Raw genomic sequence first — 25,814 nt, 5'->3', positions numbered from 1 at the left:
TATGGGAACTGCATGGCAAAAACGCACATACCCAATTAATTATTGGCTCCCAGAACATTTTGTTTGTTTTTAGTTCCTGATATGTTCTGAAAAGAGACCTGAGTAGTTCTTGTTTGGATTTTCCAGGAAGGTTTTCTTCACAAAACTAGAATTTTCACATAACAGTTCAGAGGACATTTCTTTAATGTTCTGATAACTTTAAATCATTTGAACCTCATGGGAACCTTGGATTACCCCGGGATGGTTTAGAGAATGTTCCACTAACGTTAGAGGGAACAATCTTTGAACCATTCCTGTACAAACCTGTTAATATTTTCCTACAAGCCTGGTTGTGTGTCATAAGGTTCCTGTTACATTTGTATCTAATAAAACAGGATAAGGATGTTCAGTAACAGAACATTATATAAATGTTTGTACTTACAAATACACCTATTTGGATCACTTCCTGTTGTGCAATCACGACAGAACGTTATGGGTAGGTTTACGAAATATTACTTATTTGGCGAAAAACAAATATTTATTTGTGAACTTCCTGTCAATAGACCATAAAAGAACATTACAGGAACATTTACGGAACGTTAATTAGTTTGCAGTTACAAAAATACCTATCGGGCGAACTTCCTGTCATGAGAACAAGAACGAACGTTACAGGAACGTTTGCGGCACGTTAGTTTGTAGTTACAAAATATATATTTTTGGTGAGCTTGCTGCCATTAGACCATGAAATAATGTTATAGGAATATTTCTGGAACGTTATTTTTTACTTAAAAAAAACTATTTGGCGAATATCCGGTATGAGACCATGAAAGAACGTTACGGGGACGTTTCCAGAACGTTAGCTTGTAGTTACAAAACAATTAACAGTGCCTAAAAGCAACCATTTTGGCAAATGTTCCTAGTCAGTCAGATAAACATAAGAGAATGTTGTTCTAAATTTCCCACGAGAACGTTGTGTTTGAATTGTTTTACAAAAGTAACGAAACGGGAACCGAGTGCAAACGTTAGCGAAGCATTCTGTGTTTGCTGTGTAATCTCTAGGTGGCAACCCTGAGTTGAGTGACGACTACTGACGAACTTCCGCCATTGTGTAAGCAGGCGTGATCATTGTTTGATTGGCACTCATGTCAGCCAATGGGATGTGAAGCTGGTGGGCGGGACTGTGAAGTGATAGGCCCAAATGCGGTTGCTATTTAAAACCTCCGAGGGCGGAAACCGAAAGGCGCCATTTGCTTCTTGGACTCTAGCGGTGAATGACAATAAAACTGAGCTCGCGCACAAAAAAAAAAAACCCGAAAGCTCTCAAATAAAAACAAAATAAAAATAAAACCGGTTCATCTTCATGGACGCGGCGGTCAACCCGTCTATTGACAGGTAAATATTTCCTGTTTTTAATCGAACACTTAGCTGTAGTAATATATATATTTTTTCCGAGCACAAAAGGACGAAGCGGCTCGGGGTTGTTTAGTGGCTGAGTCTCAAATGGCTCCATGTGATCGTAGTGCACTACATAGGGCTGTGAAATAACACCTTATGAAGTCTTTAGGAAACAGTATGGAGCAGTTTAATATTAACGTTAGGGCGGGTGGGTTTTTTTTCTTCCTTTTTTTCCTTCGACGTAACTATGGTGATTAAATCGGTTTAATTCGTCTGAATCGTGTGTAAACAAATTTTGTTTTTTTTTAGCTTCTTGTAAAACCACATCGAGGGTTAATAATTAAATTTAGTATATTTATGAACAAGTTTAAATTTTAGCCACGTCGGTTTTAAGTCGTTTTCTGCATGTTGTTTGCTTTTAGCCGCGTTATTGGTCCAATCCCAATCGACCGCGTACTCCCTTGGTACGTGCCCTACAAAGGGTGCGGAATGATCGCATTTGCATTCGTAGTGCGCTTCACAAAGGAGGGAGAGCTTTGGGATGCGGCCTCGATCTGAACATGCAGTACTGACCCAGCTGTTATGACTAAGTTAGCTGGTTACATAAATATCTCCGCGGACCTCGTATTAATCTGTGAATAGTTTGATAAGTTAAGATGCTGACTAGCTGGTTATTTTTTTTGTTATGTTAATGTGAGTTGAATATATTGTAGGCCAATGGAAAGCTAATGTTCTAAGGGTCTAACTGGTAAGATGGTGTCACGTGACGTACTGGTTTGATTTGTTTACATACATGTTTACAAATGTCTGGCATGTTTACATATAAGTGGTAGGCGTGGCCATCGAAGGAAGTGGATTTATTTTCTATTTTAGTGAAAGATAAGGATAAAGATAAACATCCTTTTTATTTTATTTATTTATTTATTTTTTAAAGTCTTAACTAAGGATGTATCCTAAATCAGAGGTGCCAATATTTCCAGTTTAGCTTTGGCATTTATGATGATGTGACATCTTTCTGTGACGATATGGGAGAAACCTGAACACTATATGCTGTGCGTGCGTGTGTGTGTGTATGTGTGTGTATGTAATTTTCTTGGATAAATCAGCAGTCGGACCAAAACGCAAACACAATTTCCACAACTGAGAAGCAAATTCACAGAAGGAGAAAGAACGAGCGGGATCTTTAGCTGGTTGAACTTTGACCCGTGTGTTCACAAGATTCGGTCTGATTTGCTGAACAACTCGTTTCTGAAATAAAAACGCACCACAATTAACCATGGCATCCCACAAAGCACGAATAACGTTTATATCTTAAATCGAAGGTGCCAAAACTTACGCACCAGCCATGCCGTTTATGATTTATTTATTTGTTTTTTGACTTCTTTCGATGGTGATGTCGAATGTAGTTTTAACCAAGTGCAAATAAAATTCATTCCCGCTCACCGAAGGGGAAAGGGCGTTGCACGTGAAAGACACATTTCCGGCGGAGTTTGACGGATTTTAGTCTTGTGAGCCAATAGGAAACAAGTGGGCGGGAACTGTTGTCTCTTTGGCTAGTTATAGCACAGCGCCCGTGATGAAATTTTACATCGCGTCGCTGTTTTTGACTCTTTCTCGGACCACATCTGGAGGAAACCCCCCCCCCCCAGCTCTCTTCACTACTAACATTCACAAATTCTTGTGCTCTCTATCTCTCTAATACTACTACTATATTAATAGATAGCACAGAGTCTTGGAGAATGCTCTTTTTTTCCCTAATGTTTACTTGCATATGTTTAGAGCGACAACTTTCTAATCTAATTCTCACAGCTGACTCTTTTGGATTTTTTTTCTTCTTCTTGATGATTTTGTTGCCAAGTTATGCAAAACGTAGATGTCACAAAGTCTACACAGGATTTGTGTCCTGTGTTCCCATGCAAATTTCTGTGGTGTTGGTCAACTTCACTTCTTCAAACTGTTTCTTACATCCATGCACTTGGGCGGGTGGGGGGGGGGGGTAAAATCCGATCTGGGTACCGATTCAGTGTACGGCTGTATGAATGTAAACTAGATTGGACAGATTTCGAAACGAAATCGGACACGGGTCCGGTGTTACAGACGACGCGCTAAGTCTGATTTTATGCTTTTACTCTTCTGTGGCTGTGGATTTCTCCGGAGGAAAAAAAAAGAAAGTGTTCAATCATTCATGTGCCAGATGTAATAAAGAAGAACGCAGTTGTTTGCGCTGCCTTTCAGTATAATTAGCTGGAAACTACGCTGAAGCGTGTGCTGTACTGCCTTCGGTTTATTCATTTATTCATGTTATTGTAATGCGCATACTGGTTCATTTTCTGATTGTGGTATTATTTGGTTTAATCAGTCAATACTGATACCGTAAAAATGACGAGTCCATATTAAAATGTTTTCTTTTTAGGCATTTGGCGTTCTTGCGTCTGTCCGTTTCACCCCAACTTTGCCACACGTGAGTTAGCGTTTTTCAGTCAGATATGTCTCCGCGCAAACAACGAGTACCCGGTATCAACGGAAAGCTCGTTTCCTCTAGCGTCACGACAGACGGTCTTTTCCTGTCCTAGAACTCGCCGATGGCGAGAAACTACACGCTGGTCTGAACCAGGAGACGGAATTTCATTGGCTAAGGAAGTGTAAAGTTCAATTCGGGCGATGCGGTTGGCTCCGACGGCGTACAAGAGAGACGTCAAAACAGTAAAAAGAAATTTCACGCGAGGAGCATTTAAAACGAACGTATGCAGCTATCCATAACACGAATAAGTACGTGCAAACAAGCGTTAATGCATTGCGGTGTAAAATACACGAATAATGACAGGAAGATCTCCTCTGTCCGCCCTCCTCTCATCACGTCTCTGTCTGTAATATATCATTCACACAAAGAAGTCGTGTATATATAATAAAAACAAAGTCATTTTGAATTCGATGGCCACAACACGTCTTGAAAAAGCTGGGACGGGGGCAAGGACAGGCTGGAAAAGTAAGTGTTGCTAAAAAGAAACAGCTGGTGGAACTAATTAGGTTAATTGGCAACAGGTTAGTAACATGATGATGCAGATCATTGCTTTCTGTTTCTATTTACGTTTCACACAGCGTCCCATCTTTTTTGGAATCAGGGTTGTACTTCTAGATTACTAAAAGAGAAGTCGTGGATACTCGAAATTGTTTGAAATCTGAGGAATCCATCTGTCATTATCATGATATTTTTTTTTTTGGTGTTTTGTTTTCTGCTTTTAAACGCAAGACGACGTGTTTTAGATCCAGCTCAATCCTCTGTGACCAGAACATCGTGCTTTAAGACATTTTCCATCTCGACTTTCATTTGCTGTTATCTGCCCGCAAACTTTACCGCTCATGTTAAGACGTTTAACTGCTTCTTTGCGCTCTTTCTTTTTTCACTTGATGTACTGTATGAGGTGGTGGCACTGCTCACACTCCAGGCCTTGAATACTTTGGCCCGTGCACCAGAAACATATCGTCTCTCTCTGCAGCAGGTCTGTCATGACGGGCGCCATGGAGTCGAGCGCGGCCAATCCGGGCAAACGCATCCGCAAACCCTCTCTACTGTACGAGGGCTTCGAGGGCCCCGGCTTGCCGCTCGCACCCACACCTGTAGCGGGCTCTCTGCCCTCGCAGCACCTCCCGGTGAAGGACCCAAGCCGCCAGGGCCGCGTTACCAACCAGCTGCAGTACCTCCAGAAGGTGATGGCGAAGGCGCTGTGGCGTCACCACTTCGCCTGGCCTTTTCATGAGCCTGTGGATGCCGTCCGCCTCAACCTCCCCGTGAGTGTCTGCTTTTTACGGTCATTAACCTTAAATGGCAGGCAAAAAAAAAAATTCTGGATGGAAAAACAACTCGCAAGAAAAGGGCTCGCTTAAGAAATGTAAGTGAAATAAGAAATACTGCATCATTAACCAAGACTTGAAATAAACCAGGAAGCGGAGGTGCCAAAACTGATGGTTTAGTCGTAACGGTTGTGATTTTGACCCCTTGCTACGGCGGTACGATTCACAGAAGGGGAAAGGACGTGCTACGTCAAAGACGCATTCGGTACGATAAACGATGCACGCGATTCATTTTGAGAGTGGGGCTGGCTCGTTCGTGCGTACCAAAGCGCTGAGTAACGTCAGGCTTTTTATTTTATTTTTAAAAAATTAATTAATTAAAAAATTTTTTTAAACCTCCCGACCAATCACGTCGCAAGTTGGAGAACAAATAAAGAAAAACAAACACGGAAGACATAAGTGCTGGTGAAAAATTCGCCTTCAGCGACGCTCCGGCTACAGTGCTTATCATGTCGGCCAGATAGTGGATCTTACCGATAACTAAGTCGGGCGGTACCTGATAACCGATTAATCAACCGATCAATTTAAAACCGATATCGAATGAAAACAACACTAAAAAAAATGTAAATATCCTCTGTCCTAGGACTACCACAAGATCATCAAGCAGCCCATGGACATGGGCACCATCAAGAAACGGCTGGAGAACAACTACTACCGCAGCGCCAGCGAGTGCATCCAGGACTTCAACACCATGTTTACTAACTGCTACATCTACAACAAGGTGAGAGCACACACAAACAAACACAAACAAATGAGAAACCCTCCATGGGACCGGTCTTTGGTGGTTACTCATTGAGGGCAGAACAGGTTAATTGCACAGACTTGTGTGTTTCCATGCATGTTCATTCTCTCCAAGCATGACCCGAGCCGAACAGAATAGTTTTTTATTTATGTATTTTTTTTTAAGTGTAAGAGGAAGTAATAAAGTGTGCTTTGTGACATAGCCCACTGATGACATCGTGCTGATGGCCCAGTCTCTGGAGAAGGTCTTTCTGCAGAAGGTGGCTCAGATGCCCCAGGAGGAGATCGAGTTGCCCCCTCCTGCACCCAGGGGCCGAGCGATCAAGACCGCCAAATCCCGGCGGGGAAGAGGTGAGGGCATGAGCGCGTGCGTGTTTCTCAGGATCTGTGTGACACGTCCGTGAAGGAAACGTGACAAACTTTTGTTCAGAGGTTACTGTTGACTCGTAGGAGTGACCTGACCGTCGGCGTGAGAACGGATATTCCGGAAAGGTTTTTCTTCTTTGCGCATCGCTGAAAATGAATATTTCGAGGTATAAAAATCTTAAGAGGCTGTATTTTATGTTTGTTTTTGGTGGGGAAAAATAGCCAAAGAAAACGCCTTTTTAACACAGCTTGTTGCAAATAAAATTCAGATTTATTTTAATAAGCGTCCCATGACTCCGTTTATCACGGCTGTGTGTGGGCGGGGCCCGAGTGCCGCTGTTAGGTGCTGAACTGAAGGTGCCGCGTTCGTTAAAAATGAAAACGTTACAGCCAACGACGGTCGTTCATTTCAGAATACATAAAAGAACGAACGAGATTGAGCACTGAATGATGTGACGTCCTTTGTTTGAACCTCAGCGGTGATGACGGATCTGTTATTACGGCATCATCAGTGTATTATTAGTGTGTTTATCAGGGTGTTATATTGACTGTCTATCACACTTTTGTGTTTCTGCTGTTTGTGTCTTTTACACTGGTTGTGGTGGGGGGGGGGCATGTTTATGCCAACGGGGAGCTTTTACACGTCTTGCACCCATAAATTAGTGTGTTACTTAGGTAGTTATGAACATAATCTCTCCTCTGTCTCTTTCACACACAGGAGGTGGTCTGGGTGCAGCTCAGCAGGTCCCGGCTGTGTCCCAATCCGCCTACTCGCCCTCTTCTCCCGACACCCCGGACTCCATGTTTTCCGGCTCTCCTCACATGATGCTCAGTAAACCCGGCCCTCCTCCTTCTCCTCTTCCTCTTCCTCCTCCTCCCCCTCCCCTCATGACTCTGCCCCCAACACAGCCCACCGCTAAGGTACGGACATACACACGCATGCTACGATATAAAATACACACACAAATAATTTATCATCAGCCATCTAGTTATTCATAAATAGAAACGAACCCTTTTCTATTGTCTATAAAGAGTTGCATTATGTTCCCACCCTGATAGGTAAAATGTTTTGAGAAAAACCAGGCTTGATATTTTCAGTAGGGAAGTGGATGTGGTGCACTTCTTTTATTTTCAGTTCATGTTATTTATTAGCCAGATCCCGATCGCTGGTCCTGCGTACCACTCGCAGATCGAATCGGCAGAGGAATTCTATTAATCCTAATGTGCGTTTCGCATTTCAATTGGAAAATTAACTCGTGCTTAAACGAATTCTTGTTTTTTTTTTTTAACCCGTGATACGATAAGAGTCGTCCCACGCCTCAAGTTTTAGTTCCTACCCGGGTTTTAGTTCACAAGCGATTGGCTTGGATTGAAGGAAAAATGGAAGTGAAATAGACACACGTCCAAAATGGGTCAAAAAGACTTTATTTATGAGGATGTTTCATTTATTTAACAGGAAACCCTTCTCGACTCTTATTTTAGTAAGAAAGAGCGTCCTTGTTCTGAGACTTAATGTCTTTTCTTCGCTTGCAGAAGAAAGGCGTGAAGCGTAAAGCGGACACCACCACCCCGAGCACCACGGGTTTCCCCGTGCCCCCTGCAGGCCGTGCTATAGGTATGGGTAAGGGTCGTGGCGCGCTCTCGCTCTCGCCCGTACCCAGCCTGACGTGTGGCATGGGCGTGAGCGAGCCCGTGCACCTGCAGCCCGTCATGGGCCGATCCGTGCCACGGCGTCCCATCAAACCCCCGCGCAAAGACCTGCCCGAGCTGGCGAGGCCGAAAAGCGCACCGCGGCACCGCACCAAGCTGAGCGGCCAGCTGCGCTACTGCAGCTCCATCCTGAAAGAGCTGCTGAGTAAGAAGCACGCGGCCTACGCCTGGCCCTTCTACAAACCCGTCGACGCGTCGCTGCTCGGCCTGCACGACTACCACCTCATCATCAAACACCCCATGGACCTCAGCACCATCAAGGTCAGTTCCCTACACCCGAAGAGTGGATATAATAATAACCAAAAGTTTCACTTTTCATACATGTGGTTGCTCAAAGTGCTGTACAAAACTCAAAATATGAAGGAAATATAAGTTATGAAAATACAGCTGCAATGGGTTCAATAACCGATAGTTCTTACAACTGTTCTTAAAACATAAACACTCAAAGAAAAATATCGCTGAACTTATATTATATTATAAAAATAAACAGTACTGACTGTACCATGAAAATGTGCTGTTTTTTTTTTTTTTTTTTAATGAAATAAATATTAAAATATATGAACTATTAATAAATATTCAAGTAAATTAAAGATGTACATCCAAACTGAGCCAAAAAGTAACACTACAAATAACACACAAATCAAGACATCCAAAATGAATCGAAAAACACTTCAAATAACACAACACAATTTGTCTGTTAGTTTTTATTTCACCTCTAGAGGCTGCTCTCGTACCGTATAAGCGGTACGGCGGACCCTTCTCAGCCGAACCGGGAAAAAACTATCGGTGTGGATAACGGATAGTTGCAGCAATCGGTTATCTGTTTATCTAACAAATATTTTAAAAATGAGAGTTTTCATGACAGTGTGATCTCTTCATCTCTCTAATCACAGAGGAAAATGGACGAGCGGGAGTACAGGGACGCTCAGGAGTTTAGTGCTGATGTGAGGCTCATGTTCTCCAACTGCTATAAGTACAATCCACCTGAGCACGACGTGGTAGCCATGGCACGCAGACTGCAGGTACACACACACACACACGCACTGTTAACATGCCACTCCAAGTCTTGACCGTAATAATAAATTTTTCCCCTTTATTATTTATTCCCTGCTAAATACGTTTCCTTGTTTTGCTGTAAACTGTTACGCCAGTGGTTAGAACACGGTTATTACACATCTCTGATTGGTCAGTAACAGATTACTCGACCACTACAGTAATTATTTACACATTTATGCCAGTTCTTTTCATTAAAGATAAATGCGTTCCAACTTCTATTCTTTCAGGACGTGTTCGAGTTCCGTTTCGCGAAGATGCCTGATGAGGTCCTGGAGGAAGAGGAGGAGGAAGAAGGCTTGACGCCGACCTCTCTGGGTCGTAACGTGGGCATTATGGGATTGCAGCACTCCTCCTCGTCCTCGTCATCCTCTTCATCTTCGTCATCCTCGTCGTCTCCGTCGTCTTCGTCCGAAAGCGAGCCGAGCAGCGACAGCGAGCCGAGCAGCGAGAGCAGCCCAAGCTCGGACAGCGAGGAGGAGAGAGCACAGCGCCTGGCCCAGCTACAGGACCAAGTGTGCACTCAGGTATGAACGCTCTCTCTCTCTCTCTCACTCTCTCTCTCACACACACACACGCATACGTTTCTCCACTCTATTATAAATGACAAATTGCCCGTATCACACAAACCCCATGCCGTCTGTCCGTTTTGTAGCTGCGGGCGGTGCACGAGCAGTTAGCCGCGCTCTCGTCCGGCCCCATCATCAAACCCAAGAAGAAGCGCGAGAAGAAGAAGGACAAGAAGAAGAAGAAGAAGCCGGAGAAGCGCAAAGGCGGCCGGAGCAACGAGAGGGAGAGGGAGAAAGTCACCAAAGTGACCAAGAGCAAATCCAGCAAAATGGCGTCCATGTCCACTCAGAACAAGAAAGCTCCTGCCAAGAAGAACAGCAAGAGCAACAAGTAAGACAGCTCCTGTTCTTCTGGTCGCGCTTTGCTAAACCGAATCATGTCTAACGCTAACCAGACTGCAGTATTAGCATTCCATTTAAATGCTGCGAGGTACATATATATTATTTTCTAACATTTTCATTCTTTTAATAACTGAGCTTCACATGACTTTATGTAATATTGCTGCATTATATATAGTATATGCATACGTACGTGTCTTTTTGTAACTCCGAACTCTTATCAGGACGACCAAGAAGACGTCTTTGGCGGCCGCGGCGCGCTTCACGGCTCCTCCCCCGCCGATACCGCAGTACGACTCTGAGGAGGAAGAGGACGGTCTGCCTATGAGCTACGACGCCAAGCGCCAGCTCAGCCTCGACATCAACAAGCTGCCGGGAGACAAGCTGGGCCGCGTCGTGCACATCATCCAGTCCCGCGAGCCCTCGCTGCGCGACACCAACCCCGAGGAGATCGAGATCGACTTCGAGACGCTCAAACCGTCTACGCTGCGCGAGCTCGAGAGCTACGTCACCAGCTGCCTGCGCAAAAAGCCACGGAAACCTTACGGTGAGGTTTTAAATGCAACCCCGCGTTCTCCGTGCCCGTATCTACACCGCGAAACGAATGAAATTGTACCTACGTTCACATTCTAATAAGAGTAATCGAATCGTGGTAAAACCCTCTGTGCTTTTAGAGCTGACTCCGCCCCCAGAGAGCAGAGCTGTTCTAAGAGAACGCTTATGTGTGAAGTTGCAAACGTGACCAAATGGAGGTTTTACTGTGAGACATGAGCTGTGATTGTAAGTGTGAGTTAGGATCTAAAATACTTTGACACTATATATATATATATATATGTGTGTGTGTGTGTGTGTGTGTGTGTGTGTGTAGTGATGAAGCCGGCCGGTGGGAAGTCTCGTGAGGAACTGGCTTTGGAGAAGAGAAGGGAGCTGGAGAGAAGGCTGCAGGATGTTAGTGGCCAACTCAACTCTGTCAAAAAGCCCCAGAAACCCAAAGGTAAGAATCTTTTCATTCTTTGGTTTGAACGAAGTGTGTTTGTTTTCCACTGGGCACAAATCTGATTATAGTAATTAAAGTTCTGTGGTATGAGCATATGCTCGTGGTTTTTTTTCTTTCTTTTCTCTCTCTCCGATGAAAGCGATGTAAGATTTGCCTCACAAGATGGTTTATCACATCACAAGTAGGAGGAGGGAAAATCGAACATTAAAGAGAATGTAATATTTAGTAATATGAGGAGTGGTGTGTGTGTGTGTGTGTGTGTGTGTGTGTGTGTGTGTGTGTGTGTGTGTGTGTGTGTATTTTAAATAAATAAAGTCCCCGTCCCCCCGCTTTCTTCCTTCTTCATACTCGCGAAACTTCCCGAAAGGTCGAGTGAACAGACGTCCGCTAGCACGAAATGACCACTCCAGGCTGGAAATTTTGACTCGCTTCCATACCAATAAAACTATTTTAAAACTGTATAATATTAACGATGACGGTGGTAATAACTGAGAGCTAAATCTTCCGTCAGCCGAGGAGCTTGTCGCCGGTTTTACGGCTCTGCGCGGACAGACCCTTTCTTTGTTCGTAATTGAACGATTTTGTTTAACTTGTCTTAATTTTATGCGTTTCTCCTGGCTCGCTTTTTAAGAAAAAGAATGATGTTTCGTCATATTAATTAACGGCAATAAAACAAACCGACTGGTTTCCCCAAAAATATTCTCGCCGGTCCTCTTAGTCCCTAGTGACCTAGCATGCGAACGTGCTTTTGATATAGAAGTGCTTTAGAGTCTCTTTAGAGTCGGCCTGGATAAAGCACATCTGCTTTAAAAATACGAACTTTTTACGAATACACTTGTTCGTGTCCAGATTGATGGACGAAGCTCAAACGGTCTTTTTATGTCTTACAAAGCAGCTCGGAGCGAACGACCTCCTCGTCACCTGTTAAACCGATGAATCTGTAATCTAGTTAGTTAGCTGAGAAGTAGCTAGGAGGTGACATTCGGCAGACTGTCGGCTGGCTGGTGGGCAGCTTGTGACAGGAAGTGCGGTCGTCTTTTAGTAACGATGGAAATCTTTGTCGTTCGTGCACCACCGTGACTATGTAGTGAGCATATATAGCGAAAAGGTGATCAGTAAACCGACTGTGTTTGTCCTCCACAGCGGAGAAGGCCAGCGTGAGCGCAGAGCCACACTCCATGCCCGCTCGCCTCAGCGCCAGCAGCTCCAGCTCCGACTCGTCTTCGTCCTCATCCGACTCCTCTTCCTCAGACACCAGTGACTCTGACTCCAGGTGATCGCGCGGGTCACGAGCGCACCGCGACACCACAGCGGCGGGTCCTGAAATCCCCGCAGGATGAATTCTGGGAGGACTGGTTCCTGTGTGGGGGTGATCCAGAAATCCATAGATGGAAAGACAGAAGGAGGGAGGGGGGAGGAAGAAGAAAGGAAAAAAAAAATTATATAATTAAAAAAGAAAGAGGAAAAAAAAAAGATTCAAACTGTATCATCCCTAGGACACACTTTCATGTGCAACGACAGATTCCCAAAAGCGTGTTTCGAGACGTGTTTGTTAACGATGTACAGACTGTGTTGGATTAATTTTTCTTTCATAAAGAAGACTTTTATAAACGTGCCCATAGTGGGAGGTCATGCGGACATAGAAAACTGCGCTGGAGTCGAGGCGAGTCGAGTCGAGTCGGGGGTCATACACGTGTTTCTTTCATTCGTTTAGAGCTCGGTTTCCAATTTGACGCCTACCTTCAGCTTAAATCTTACATCTTCCTTAATTTGAAGCAAGCAAAGCAGTCGAACTCCACGTTCCATATAGAATATTAGAGCGGACGTTCCTCCGTGCTTGACAACTCAAACAGGAAGCGAGATTCCGACAAAACGCCTGCGGACGAAAGACGATCCGTGTTGAGCGTGCTGCTCGAGTTCGTTTTTTTTTTTGTTTGTTTGTTTTGCGTGTAATGATTAGCCAAAGGGAGGAATATCCATCGTGAACTTGTATAACTAGTACTCCTTTTACTCAGTGCGATTATTCGAGTGAGCAGTAATGTCTTTTCAAAAAAAAAAAAAAAGAACTAGTTAAAGGTGTAGTCGGTGATTTTTAGGTCGACGTTTGAGGTCTTAAAACTCCCGAGTTTAGCCGTGGCTTCGGAGGGAACGTCGGAGGCTTTGTTAGTTTGCGTTTCGAGAGCTTGCTTCGTATTCCTAGCGCAAAAATCTCGCTCCTCGCATCTTTCTCACGTTTTCAAAGACAAAGTGATGAGAAAGTGTTTTGGACTTGAATCGCTCACCGCACCTTTTAATTTCCATATATATATATATATATATATATATATATATATATATATATATATTTCCCTTCTGTTTTGTTCATTTTAATGTTTTTACATCATCAAATACAGGTTTAGAACGTCTCAAGCTGAAGTTTGTTATATTTGTCCCGCTGTCTTACCCGGACTCGTGTAGCGAGGACGATACCGAGTGCACGCTAATAATAATAATAAGAAGAAGAATCATCATCCCAGGTTAGCCTGACCTCGGTTTTACAGCGCTAACTGTTTTCCTTCTAGCGTTCAGTCATCGCTAGCATTTATTGTGCTGCTTTAAGTCACTGATTCAAAACCCAAATCCAGTTTTGAAAACGTGACGTCTGAAGTTTGAGCTTTCTTTCATTTGTCAGATTTGAAATGGTGATTTTGTAAGGGGGGGGTGTCAGGAAAGAAGAGGGGGGGAAAAAAAGCAGGTGCATGAAAACAATGGAGCGAATATTGTATATAACCTCGGATCGTTATTCTACGCTTTCTTCTTTGTTTGTTTTTTTTTGTTGTTTTTTTTTTTTGTATCAGATTTCATCGTTTTAACCAGGTTTTTTTTTTTTTCTTTTTTTTTTGAATGTACGGAATACCACCCGATTGTTGTGAACCACGTAGCTGCACAGACGCAACATTCCGTTCCTGCGATATTTATATTTAAAAAAACAAACAAAAAAAACAAACAAAAAAAAAGGTATTTGAACTGTATATTTAGTTTGGTTTTATTTGGGTGTGAATACATGTATGCGAACTGACTTCAGAAATATTGTCTTTTTTTATTATTATTATTTTATCTTTTTTAAAACAAGTTTCGGGGTGTGACGCGCGTTGTCTTTCTTTAGTCTGATATGGTCTGATCCTGCGCCGATCACAGACGACACACAAATATTGTGATCAGATATTGTGGTGTGTTTCTACAATATAAGGTATGTATCATGAGATATGGGGGAAAAAAAATCAAACATATTTATTTTTAGTATAACTACAATATAGCAGAGGTGTTTTGGCAGTAACACTGATTGGATCAGGTAGGTAAGTACCAGCGCTACTCCAAACACCGACTGCTAGGTGTTAAGTTCTGCCAAAACTTACATTTGCACAATTTCCCTCTTACCCCAAATATAGACAGTCTTTATCTTTACGCTAAAATGTATGCAGTCAGGGATTTAAAATAACCCCCAGATAGGATTAGATTGGATTTCACTGCTGTTTGAATAAAAAAAGCCTGAGATTAGAGGACGATGAGTGTTAAACACGTTCATACTCAGAGTGTAATGTGCTTGTATGGACACAGTGTGGCGCAGTTTGACCACAGATGCATGTTAATAGACCACGTACATTTTACTGTCTTTCAAAGGTGAAACCTTTAGGCTGAGGCAGATTTACATGTATAGTGTAGTCTGGTGATACGTCAGTGCCGTTCTTTAAACAAAACCCCTCCATTTGTGTACACTTAACAGTATTTCGAATAATTAGTTCTAGGATCATTAAGCGTAATGTTTTTTATGGGGGACTTTTTTGGTAGCAAATGGGGGAGTTTGTGGTGATCAAGGCGCATGAAGAAAATACTCAATGTTAACAAGCCTTTACATAAAAAAAAAAAAAAGTGAACAAACAAACAAAAAAGCTGCCAGTCTAGATGTGATTAACATGTATAACTAAAGCACAATTTAGTGTAGCCTAGCCTTGGGGTTCATTTCACCTTGTGCTGTAAATGTAAGTATATTCGTTCCATGTAAATAAGGCACACGGACACGCGTTAAAAATACGTGCTCTATCTCGCAGCAGACGCCGATTCAAAAATTCGTAATAAAATGAATTATATAGATCATACAGTTTCGTAATCTACGTTCATTTCCATTCAGGATGCACCATTAGTCCATCACGCTTCCATCTGGTAAGTACACGGAAACGACACAAACTACTCGCGTTGCGTGAAGATTAACGAGAAATGACGGCGAAATCCAGCAAACTCTGCGATATTCGGATTTTTCAGGATTACCGCGGGTTTTCCACGCGTTTGGGTCAAGACGTGTGATGTGATGTCATGTCCTGAAGTTGTATTTCTCTCATTCTGCAGCGATACATAACACATTGTACTCTTTATCCATTTATTGTTACATTTAATGGGTATGGAACGTCCACATAACGAGCGAGTTCCTGTTATCACTGATGTTAAGCAACGGTACAACGATAAAGTCCTCTCTCCTGAAGACTTTCCAGTCGCGGAAAACTTCCTGACTCTTACCGTCTTCTCCGACACTGGAGACTCCTTCCAACTGTGCTAAGAAAACGACACCGTGTCGACGTTTACGCACCTCTGTTTATATGGTGCATCCCTGTGTAGGTTGTACATAGAAGCGTGAGAGAATTCAACAGCGCCGTGGTATAAATAGTGTATAATCATGATGTAGTAGGCCTCCATCATTCATTCGAGACACTGTCATTGTAACATCCTCATTTCATGCAGCAAAAGTTACTTTTATTTTTCGGAGAGGAAAAAAAAACAAACAGCCTTTCCTTTTAAAGTAGACTATTACGGCTTTCCGTCGCCTTTATCCGTGATTTATTAAATACACTGCTCTCATTACTGTTCCGCCGTAAGCAGCGGAGCCTACAGCAAGAGTGATCACGATGCCACTTATGTTAATTAGCGACATTTTTCACAGTAAAACACAATTATTTTTTCCAGTCATCCGTATCGGCAGTTGTGTACCGGATAACCACGTTTGCGGCGGCCGAGTGTATAGAGCGCGATTGTGCACTAAGCCCTTTTCTGTCTTTCTGTCTACTTTAATCTATGCACGTCCGGTTACTGCCGTGGTTTAGCGGCGTCTAATTTGGCACACTGGAATGTAGGAACGTGGCGCATGGATCACAGTGCTGTGATCTCCTTTTATATCTCTCAAAAGATCAAGTTGTCCAAGACGAACACTTAAAACGGGGGGGAAATTTTTTTTTTTTATGAAAAGCCGACACGTATTAATAATTCCCAGTGCTCACGCTCCTCAGGTAAGGAATAAAACACACTGGCGCGTGTGCTGTGATGATGTGGGAACACGTAAGTTCGTCATCGCTTACGTTACAGCAGCTATACGTATAACCTACGTTTCCTCTTTGAAGTTAATAAGACCAACAAAAAAAAAAACAGCTTATGTTATCAAGAAAGCGCTAAGACAATTCCGTGTCTTAATTAATTAATTAATTAATTAATTAATTAATTTTTTTAAGTGTTCACACTGGAGACTCCTTCCGTAAACGTTAAATAAACGTTTTAGAAAACGTCACCATATCAACAATTACACACGTTTCCTATCTTTTTTTTTTTTTTTTTTTTTAATTAGAGCGTCCACCGTACAAGTCCCCCGTGTAAGCCGTTACTATAGAAACAGCTAGCATATACATCATACGGTATTAACGCGAGAACAGCTACACGACTGTCGGAGATGCTCGAGTGTGTTGTATTAGACAGAAACGACCCAAATTCACAGGGGTTCATCGCTATCACTAGACTTCACCGGACCGTCGCTCGTCAAGGATACAGCCATGATTAGGAAATGCTGAGCTAGAGCATGACCAGCCGTCTGAGCAATATGTGCTGCCTCTTTTTTTTTTTTTTTCTCCTCTTCTTCTATTTTTTCAATTCTGTGCCGAATAGGTCACTTGTGGCCACGGTAACGTGGGAAAACCACATCTTGCTCGCTATTTAAAAACACCCTTCCTGATACGAGTGTGTCGCAGTGGAATATTAATCAGTATATATTAGGAGATAACACTTATTATGCATGTGTACCATATTAAAATGCATTAGCTTGAGTTTAACTGGCTTACTCTTTGTGCATGAGCCCCAAACAACCTCCATACCAGCTATTTCACATAACAGATGTTTACATATAGTCCACATGAGACAATGATTACTGAATGTACACAACTGAACCGGTCCAAAAAGTTTACACACGCTCCATGGTTAATGCGTCTTTATCGCTCACATATACAGTAGAGCAGAGTGAGATTGTTTTCTTCGCATACCCGCCCTGCCTGGCAGGAAGTTGGGGTCAGAGCGCAGGGTCAGCCGTGATACGGCGCCCCCTGGAGCAGAGAGGGTTAAGGGCCTTGCTCAAGGGCCCAACAGTGGCAGCTTGGCAGTGCTGGGGTTTGAACCCCCGACCTTCTGATCAGTAACCCAGAGCCTTAACTGCTAAACCACCACTGCCCCGATTAACACCGCATGTCGTTACCTGGACGATCAGCGACCGTGTTTATGTTTTGTGAGCGTCTTTCATGAGTCCCTTGTTTGTCCCGAACAGTTAAACCGCTCACTGTCCTTCAGAAAAATCCTCCAGATCCTACACATTCTTCACTTTTCCAGCGTCTTCTGCATATTTGACTCCTTTCCGACAGCGGCAATACGATGTCGATCCGTCTTTTCACAGCGAGGACGACTGACCGACTCGTACACGACCGTTACAAAAGGTGCACACGCTCACCGATGCTCGAGAAGGCAACATGCTACATTAGCATTCAGTCTACATTAGCATTCGACCCTTTTCATTCAGTACCGCCCGTCAGAAGCAACACAACGTGTTTATATGCTTTCCAGCTGACAAAATAATCATTTACACTGATCATCCTGTTCGAGATTTTCACACCCACATAAATTTACACGCCATTACGTGCTCTACAGTTATTTCCTCCTATCCGTATAGCGCTTTCAATCATAGACATGTTCCCGATAACTTCTTGATAACTTCCTGAGATCGCTTCCTGTCCCTACGAGATTTGGGATCAAAGTTACGTTTAAGTTTGAGTAGATGTCTCGCGGGTGTGTGTATGTATGTCCTTGTCATTTTGGGATGTTTTAGAACAAAAAAAAAAACACACACACACACACACACAAATTTCTAGAGTGTGCCTTTATTATTTTACGCTTAAGGTTTTCACGCTGCAGTATAAAGTATCTGTTTTCGCAGTCGATCTGGAATTAAGTGTTACGATAACTTACCTGAAATGAGGATTAATTTAACATACAGGACACCATCAGTCACTTGGCTGTTAACAGCTATAACCGCTCATAAATATTACAGTACGGTACTCGGCATTGCGTCGCACTACGACACAGTGATTAGTCATCGAGGATTTATTAATAGTACAATACTAAAGGTTTACGAGGCGACGTTTTGGTGTGTAAACATGATTACAAGGAATCATTAACAGCATCCATGCTGATTTATGAATATGGGCTTCGTAGAAAGCGTTCGACGTTGTTTCATCGACCTGAAGGGGGCGCCAGACTCGATTTCCGTCGACAGAAATCTGATCAGCGCCTGATCCGATCTCACTGCTGGTTTTCGGTGCAGCAGTGTTCGGTGACGGATTCATAAACAAGTATCCTATAAATAATCTCAATTTATGTCAATTATGAGGCTCATATTTGAAGAGTTGGGCTCTGTTCGAGAGGGTCTGTGGAATTTATTTTACTTTCACCAGATGACGACGGGTTCCCTTCTGAGTCCGGTTCCTCTCAAGGTTTCTTCCTCATATCATCTTCGGGAGTTTTCCCTCGCCACCGTCACCACCGGCCCGCTCAACGGGGATAAATTCACACACTTCAAATCCGTATCCTGTGTTTATATGTTTCTGTGAAGATGCTTTGACACGACGTCCGTTGTTAAAAGCGCTCTACGAATAAAAATCGAATTGAATTGGAGAAGGCTAAAACTTACTTACTTATCCGAAACATGCTTCTGTATTCTATGTACACGAGCTGTCGCGTCCTTCTGATTGGTCATCGATATGGGACCGTCGTTCTCACCTGGAAAGAAGTTGCACCACTTAGAAGTCCTATTAAATTTCTGCAGTTCTGAAAACAGGAAGACTCGAGTGCTATAGGAGGTCATTTTCACCAAGTCTTGTGTCACATGTATATCAGTGAAGCAGTCTAGACCTAATGTAGACTAGTGTCCAGTGTAATCTTAATAATCTCAGAGGAGGCTACACCAATCCATGCCCCGTCCACGCCTCACCCCCCATGATTACCAGGCCCGGTCTCTCTGGATAACTGAAGGATCATTGGAGATGTTCAGTAATGGATGCAGAATTGATTAGATGTAGTCTACATGATTAAAGTGAGACTGGTGTTGGGATTATAGGCTTGTGTAGCTCTGGGCTTCCAATAAAATCCACTTTGAACGGGAGACTACTTCTTCTTCCTCAGACACAACGGCAGTAACTAACCATGAACAGTCTGTATAAGTGAACTCTGTTCAACTCTATTGGACTGAAAGTAAAGTTTGGTTTTTTGTTCTCTACACTATATGACTGATCGGTGAAGATCAGGGTTTAGATGTTAAGCATCTAGGATTATGCCTGCTAAACTCCATTAAGCTTGTCGTTTGAATCTTGTCCCGGTTCTAGATCGACATTTATTCCCACGGACGTCTTTCAAAGACGCAATGCAAATCTTTTTGGGTTATTTATAGTAACTCGAACTACAGTAGGCGTGGAAGCTTTGTTTTTTTTTCTTCGAGCGTTTAATTTGACCTCCAGCACTCACTGGTCTTAAGGTGGGGCGGATCGGTTGCTCCCTGGGATAGGCTCCAGGTTCCCCGTGACCCTGAAAAGGATAAAGCGGTATAGAAGATGGATGGATGATGATAATAATAATAATAATAATAATAATAATGAACATTCCTCAATTTACTTCATAACTATTCCTTGGTGGATGAGGTCATTTAAATATAAATACTAAAATATAGCGTGTTCAAAAACTTCACTGCCAGTGTACATTCTTTCTTCTTTCTTTTTTTTTTCTTTCTTTTTTTTCTTCCCTTGACCGAGATAATAAGGCTATGTGCTATGCTCAGATGTGTACGCTGCCAGGGAAAAGTGTTTGAACACCTGCTGTTTTTTTTTAGGTTTTAGTCTAATCACTATTATTCTTGCAGATTAAAAAAAAATAGTGAAATAAGAAGGGAAAAAAAAATCCCGTTAAAAGGCATATGTTTGTATTTAAGTCCGATCTCTCAGACTCTAACAGGGCTCTAAATTATGCGTAATTTAAAGTGCATTGGAAGGGCAGCCCAGTGAATCCAGCAGATAAAAAAATAAAATAAAGTCACAAACATCATTTAATCGTCATTTCTTGAAGTTGAACCAAAAATGCAAAGATACTTTATGACGTTGTGTCATATTTTCTTTTACCGTATGGAAGAAAAGAATAAAGCGGCAAAAACACAAAGCACCTGTAATTTACTTCGTACAACTCGAATACTGTCCTGTGGCAGCTGTGTCTTCCCAAGCGCGTGTGAAATAAATGATTAACCCGCGATAAGCCGACGTCGTGACGTGAGCGTCACTAATAAAGACCCGTCGTTTCCTGAGACGGGACGTGTTCTCGAAACGACGACCATGGCTCTCGTTTCCATTTCCATTTTCTGCTTGCTGACTCTGGTGTCATCTGGAGACGTTGCTGTTGAGGATCAGCCTCACGCCATCCGCGCCGGGACGACTTTCGCGTTGCGAAATTACACCTCGATCCTTACCGTGCCCAATGGAGAGAAATTCGGGATCTGGATGTGGTCAGAGCTGTGTCCTGACAACTTCTACGCTGTGGGATTCAGCCTGAGGGTAACGATTTCATCGACCTCATCACTGTTATCATCTGTAGTGCGCATCTGTGTATGCTAATAGGATCTTCTCTACAGGTCGAGCCTAACCAGTACGCGAGCGATGACACGGCTCTGAACGGAATCCGTCTCTTCTGCGTCCAAAATGAAGACCGTCGCTTCCTCTACAGTGTGGAGTCCCATACCGGACAGTGAGTTCCTCCATAACCTCAGTGTACATTGGTGATTGTCAGAAAGTAAATACTACTATGTTTAAAGTAGGGAAGTGATATTTTATTTATTGTTCACCTTGTTGATTTGACGACGTGTTGAACTTGGGGTTGAGGAGACCTTCCAGATATTCTAAGTAGGAATTCCGTTGTTTTCGTTGGTTTTTCCTTGTCAGAATTTGGAAGTTCTGAGCTACAGGCTTTACTTGAATGCAGAATTATTCCTTAAATACTGTATACGAAGCAATGGCCATCATCCAGTATGTAAATTCAGGCCATACATCACCAGAGAGAGTCAGTGTCGGCTGGGGTTAGTTTCCAAATTGCACCTGTATTATTTTTTTTCTTATTGTCTAATCCTTTTTTTTTTTTTTTTTTTTTTCTTTGTGTCGAACCAAACCGACACACTATTTATTATTTAACCCGTTAAACTCCCAGGAGCCGAAACCCGAGTCCAGACTTCCATTCTCACGCACCTTTCCCATTACTTTCAGTGCAGTTACTGAATAATTGGCTTTAAGATTAATAACTGAATTATAACCCGAGACTTCACAGGGTTATTATTTACTTTAAAAAAAAAAAAAAAAAAAAAAAAATGATGGTCTTCGAGGCAAGTTCCAGGTGATTTCAGGAGCCGAACTAATGATGCCGTATAATGGTGCTCCACATATCCAGAAGTGCTGTCATATTCCCAGCTCTTTCATGATAAAGTGACTTTTTCTATAAATTATTGAACCCTCAGGATCCTGGCCTACTTTTGAGCTTTCTCACTTCCTTTATTATTCCGACTTCTCACATCATAATTATGAAAAGCAGCCATACACTGTATATGTGCTGTATATTGTTTTTTTTTTTCTTTTTTTTTTTCTTTTTTCTAGGCTAATCATAAGTCATAAATTATACAATCATAATTCGATCTATAAATGCTACCGGGAGCTTTTAAACAGCCAACAAGCCAAATATATATATATAATATTTATATATGTATGTAGAATGTGTTGTTTTTAAATGAAATGAAGCTGAATGGAGAATGATTTAGTGAGGTTTTCACACGACAGTGACAAAACAGTCGCAGAAGCTGTCCTAGTTCTACAGTGTATAGGGTGTAGACAGGGTGTTTTTCATGATTGGCAAGCTTAAGTAGTTACTATTTTTGGTCTCGCAATGTTTGCCAATTCCCACCTGATACCATCCTGTGACGGGGGAAAGGCTAACACGGTCTTCGTTATTCTTCTAGCGAGGAATAAAATATCAAATATGGCAAGACGTGCGTTTAAAGAAAAGATCCCACAGCAATTTGGCGACGATTGTCATTTTTTTACATTTCTTAAAGAACAGCGTGACTTTTATCCGTTTATCGTTACTGTACGTTTAACGTTGTCGAACGTCCACGAAACAAATTCCTATTTTTTAAAAATTATTTATTTATTCGTTTATTTTTTAATCATTTATACCATTATAGCAGTTATAAACTCTTGTTTCCTTTCCAGGTGCTATTTTTTTTTTTTTCCCTCACTCACTTGAAGTCAATAATATAAACAAACAAACAAACACAGCGTGCTATCTTAGAGAGATGTCGGAATTTACATCGGATGCTTTCAAAGCGCTGGAGATTCCTTTCATATATGCTGAATAAACATCTCCTCACGGAAACGTTCGCCGTATCGGCGATTACGCCGCGCGTCGACAGTACGTCCTATGTCGTTGCTATAGAAACGTATTAGAACGAGTGCATTAATTATAACCCTGTGATCTGCATCTGGAAGGACTGTCAGAGCTGCTGTTATAGGAAATGAATCTACACCATCTGACCAATCAGAATCAAGATTTCAACAGCGCTTTTGGTATAATGTCTAATACCGTGCTATAATGCCCCGCTCAACCCAGTGCAATAATTACAGACATGGCCATAAACTGTGTTCATGATGTTTGAAGGGGTTAAGGCTCGGTCTCTCTGGGTAATTGAAGGATCATTAGAGATGTCCAGTAATGGACACGGGATTGATTAGATGTAGTCTGCGTGATTAAAGTGCCACTGGTGTTGGGATTATAGCCTGGTGTCTCTCTGGGCGTCCTGTAAAACAGAATGGAGACTAGTTCTTCTGTCACAACAGCGGTAACTAGGCATGAACAATGCGTACGAGTGAACTCTCCTGAACTCTTGTGGACTGAAAGTAATGTTGACTTTTTGCCCTCTATGCTGTATGGGTTAAGACCAGGGTTAACGAGGATTATGACTGCTAATCTGGATGAAGCCTTTCATGTAAATCTTATCACAAAACTAGATCTGGGTTTCATATAAACATGTCACGAAACTGGTTCAGCATTCCTTCTGCAAAAGAAGACGGAATGCAAATTTTTTTTGTTTTGTTATTTGTAGGCGCTGAAAGCGAAGTCCATGAGGCTTTGGCGTGTTCATGATGTCGATTCAACCCTCGAGCACTCTGATATCAGAGCGGGAAAGTGCAGTATATCCTAGTTTTAGCTGGCAAATATGAAATACTTTCAGATTTCTTAACGACAACTTAAAGGAAATAAATCCACACCATTTTAAACTTGAACGTATTTGTAGTAGCCAAGTGTCTGATGTTTGTGTCTTGGACTTCTCTTGGAAAATCGCCTGAAATATTTTTCATAAACATCCACGTCGAACCACATCCAGTCCTTAGTACACAGTGTGACTTACAGTCATCTATAAAACATGAACTAAACTTAAGATGCAGGCTTCACCATAGGCATATAGAGCAGTGATGGGAACTCTGGCTCTTTTCAGTGAGCACGTTTCATTCTAATTCACTAGTAAGAACCGACTCGTTCGGCTCGTTTCCATTTTTATTTTAAACGGGTGGAGCTTCCAATATTTCAAGGAGCTTTGACAAATACAGTAAACATCCCAGAATTAATCGAACTGTCCCTGCTGTGTCTGTGATTCATTAAGAAGATTCATTTGCCTCGATCCTGATAGTTCATCATCCTTAATACACTCGAAACACTTAATACAGTGTACAAATCTCCAACTAGCAGTTAAACGGATGTTGAAAAGAAGCATTTTGATTAAATTATGCTACAATATTTACAACATCTTAAAAAAAAAAAAAACAACAACAAAAAAACTTATATACCTGTATGTGAGTTAGCTTTCCACGTTCACCTAAGAGAGTCGGCTCAAAGAGTCGACTCGTTTACGAATGACACATCTCTAGAGTCTACGTTAAATGACTAGCATTTTGATTCGATTGCACTGTAAGAGTAACTCTACTGGCTACATGTACAAAATAAAGCCAGCTCTTCACGCTCAATGCGCAAAGAACCGACTCATTCACAGACATCTCACTAGCATGAAATCTGTATGTCGTTTGATACAAGTCGGTGATTCTAGCAAACGCCAAATCGACTACATTCGGATTTTTTATCTGCTGAGTTTAACCTCTTCTTCCTGCTCAGTTTTGGTGAGTGGACGGAACCTCGGTGGTGCCCTTCTGGTACATTGAGCTCGTTCCAGCTGCGTGTGGAGCCTCACCGGGGCATCTTCGGCGACGACACGACCGCCAACAACATCCGCTTCCGCTGCAGCAGCAACCCGACGATGGAGGGCCAGGGCATGGCCTGGGGAGAGTACGGAGAATGGAGTAATAACTGTCACAATGGGGGCATCTGTGGCATCCAGACCAAGATGGAGCTGTACCAGGGCATTCTAGACGACTCGTCTCTCAACGACGTGCGCTTCCACTGCTGCACCAAGAGCCAGCAGTGAGATCAGAACAAGCCTTAATCCGATTTCTATTGAGGAAAATGTCATTTTTTCATTTTTAAAAATTACACATGCAGGTCAATTCAATCTCAGAGTACCGAAGGGTGATGGAATGATATATGATGGCATCATTGTTCGGATAAAGGTCAGGATACGCTTTTCTAAGAGTTGCCACGGATACATCTACAACAATCCGAAATCTCCAATACTCGGTATTAAAGAGCAAATATATATATATAATTCACCTTTATAGTTGTATTGCTATAAAATAAAACACATCTTTTGTTAAGTACTAAACAGAACAAGAGCATTTGTACACATTCCTAAATTAAATATATGCAAATTTTAATTAAAAAAAAAAAAAAAAAAAGATTCAAAGAGGTTTAATCAGTATTCACATTCACATTCTGGCCCTTGAGAGATAATACAAAGAGATCGAGCTGAGATAAAAACGTGCTGTTTGTTGTCGTGATTGCAAACGCACTTCAATATTGTTGTCCTTATCTTACACACTGCTTCTGTTGATTTATGGATCAGGCAGTCAACAGGCCCAAAACACCACGCACAAACGATGGCAAAAATAACATGACGAGAGCAAAAACAAATGTGAACAATATCACCTTCATCTTCCTGGTGCCACAGATTGTTAAGGTGTGCATTAACACTAATCAATTAACTCTCATCAAACACATTAACGCGCAACTGTACCTCCATTGAAAGATGGCGACTTTGTTAGTATATGAGCGGAAACCTGAGAATAGTGCTTCGGATTGTAATTCGGATTGTAATTCAGATTGTAATTATGAAAAGTAATGAGAAAGTAATGACCGGTTTCTGAAGAATAGAATAATAACAGACCACTTACGGGCATAAAGCGCGTTTATTACTTACACAACACAGGGAATTTTTTTTTCTTTTTTAAACT

The 25,814-nt window shown here is 42.2% G+C and overlaps 2 protein-coding genes across 5 annotated transcripts; both read left to right on the top strand.

Moving 5' to 3' along the window:
* Positions 1-1,213: 1,213 nt before the first annotated feature.
* Positions 1,214-14,059, top strand: brd2b (bromodomain containing 2b). Of its 4 annotated transcripts, none has more exons than XM_017453079.3 (12): positions 1,214-1,371; positions 4,872-5,163; positions 5,810-5,947; positions 6,171-6,318; positions 7,052-7,254; positions 7,867-8,304; positions 8,937-9,065; positions 9,327-9,623; positions 9,752-9,996; positions 10,229-10,551; positions 10,873-10,998; positions 12,145-14,059. In XM_017453079.3, the coding sequence occupies exons 1-12, from the start codon at positions 1,340-1,342 to the stop codon at positions 12,276-12,278; spliced, it is 2,505 nt and encodes an 834-aa protein (XP_017308568.1). In that variant the 5' UTR covers positions 1,214-1,339; the 3' UTR covers positions 12,279-14,059. The 4 variants fall into 4 exon arrangements, with proteins under 4 accessions (XP_017308568.1, XP_017308570.1, XP_017308569.1 ...); XM_017453080.3 differs by having other exon boundaries at positions 1,218-1,371; positions 4,875-5,163; XM_017453081.3 differs by lacking the exons at positions 10,873-10,998; positions 12,145-14,059 and adding an exon at positions 10,679-10,866.
* Positions 14,060-20,684: 6,625 nt separating this feature from the next.
* On the top strand, positions 20,685-25,144 carry LOC108256085 (vitelline membrane outer layer protein 1 homolog). Its single transcript, XM_017452623.3, has 3 exons — positions 20,685-20,930; positions 21,008-21,120; positions 24,583-25,144. Exons 1-3 carry the CDS (start codon positions 20,712-20,714, stop codon positions 24,890-24,892), a joined length of 642 nt encoding a protein of 213 aa, XP_017308112.1. The 5' UTR covers positions 20,685-20,711; the 3' UTR covers positions 24,893-25,144.
* The last annotated feature ends 670 nt before the right edge of the window (positions 25,145-25,814 follow it).

Source organism: Ictalurus punctatus, chromosome 23 (assembly GCF_001660625.3).
Source record: "Ictalurus punctatus breed USDA103 chromosome 23, Coco_2.0, whole genome shotgun sequence".
Lineage (NCBI taxonomy): Eukaryota > Metazoa > Chordata > Actinopteri > Siluriformes > Ictaluridae > Ictalurus > Ictalurus punctatus.
Note: the sequence above shows the minus strand (reverse complement) of the source record. Positions and strands in the feature narration are given on the sequence as shown.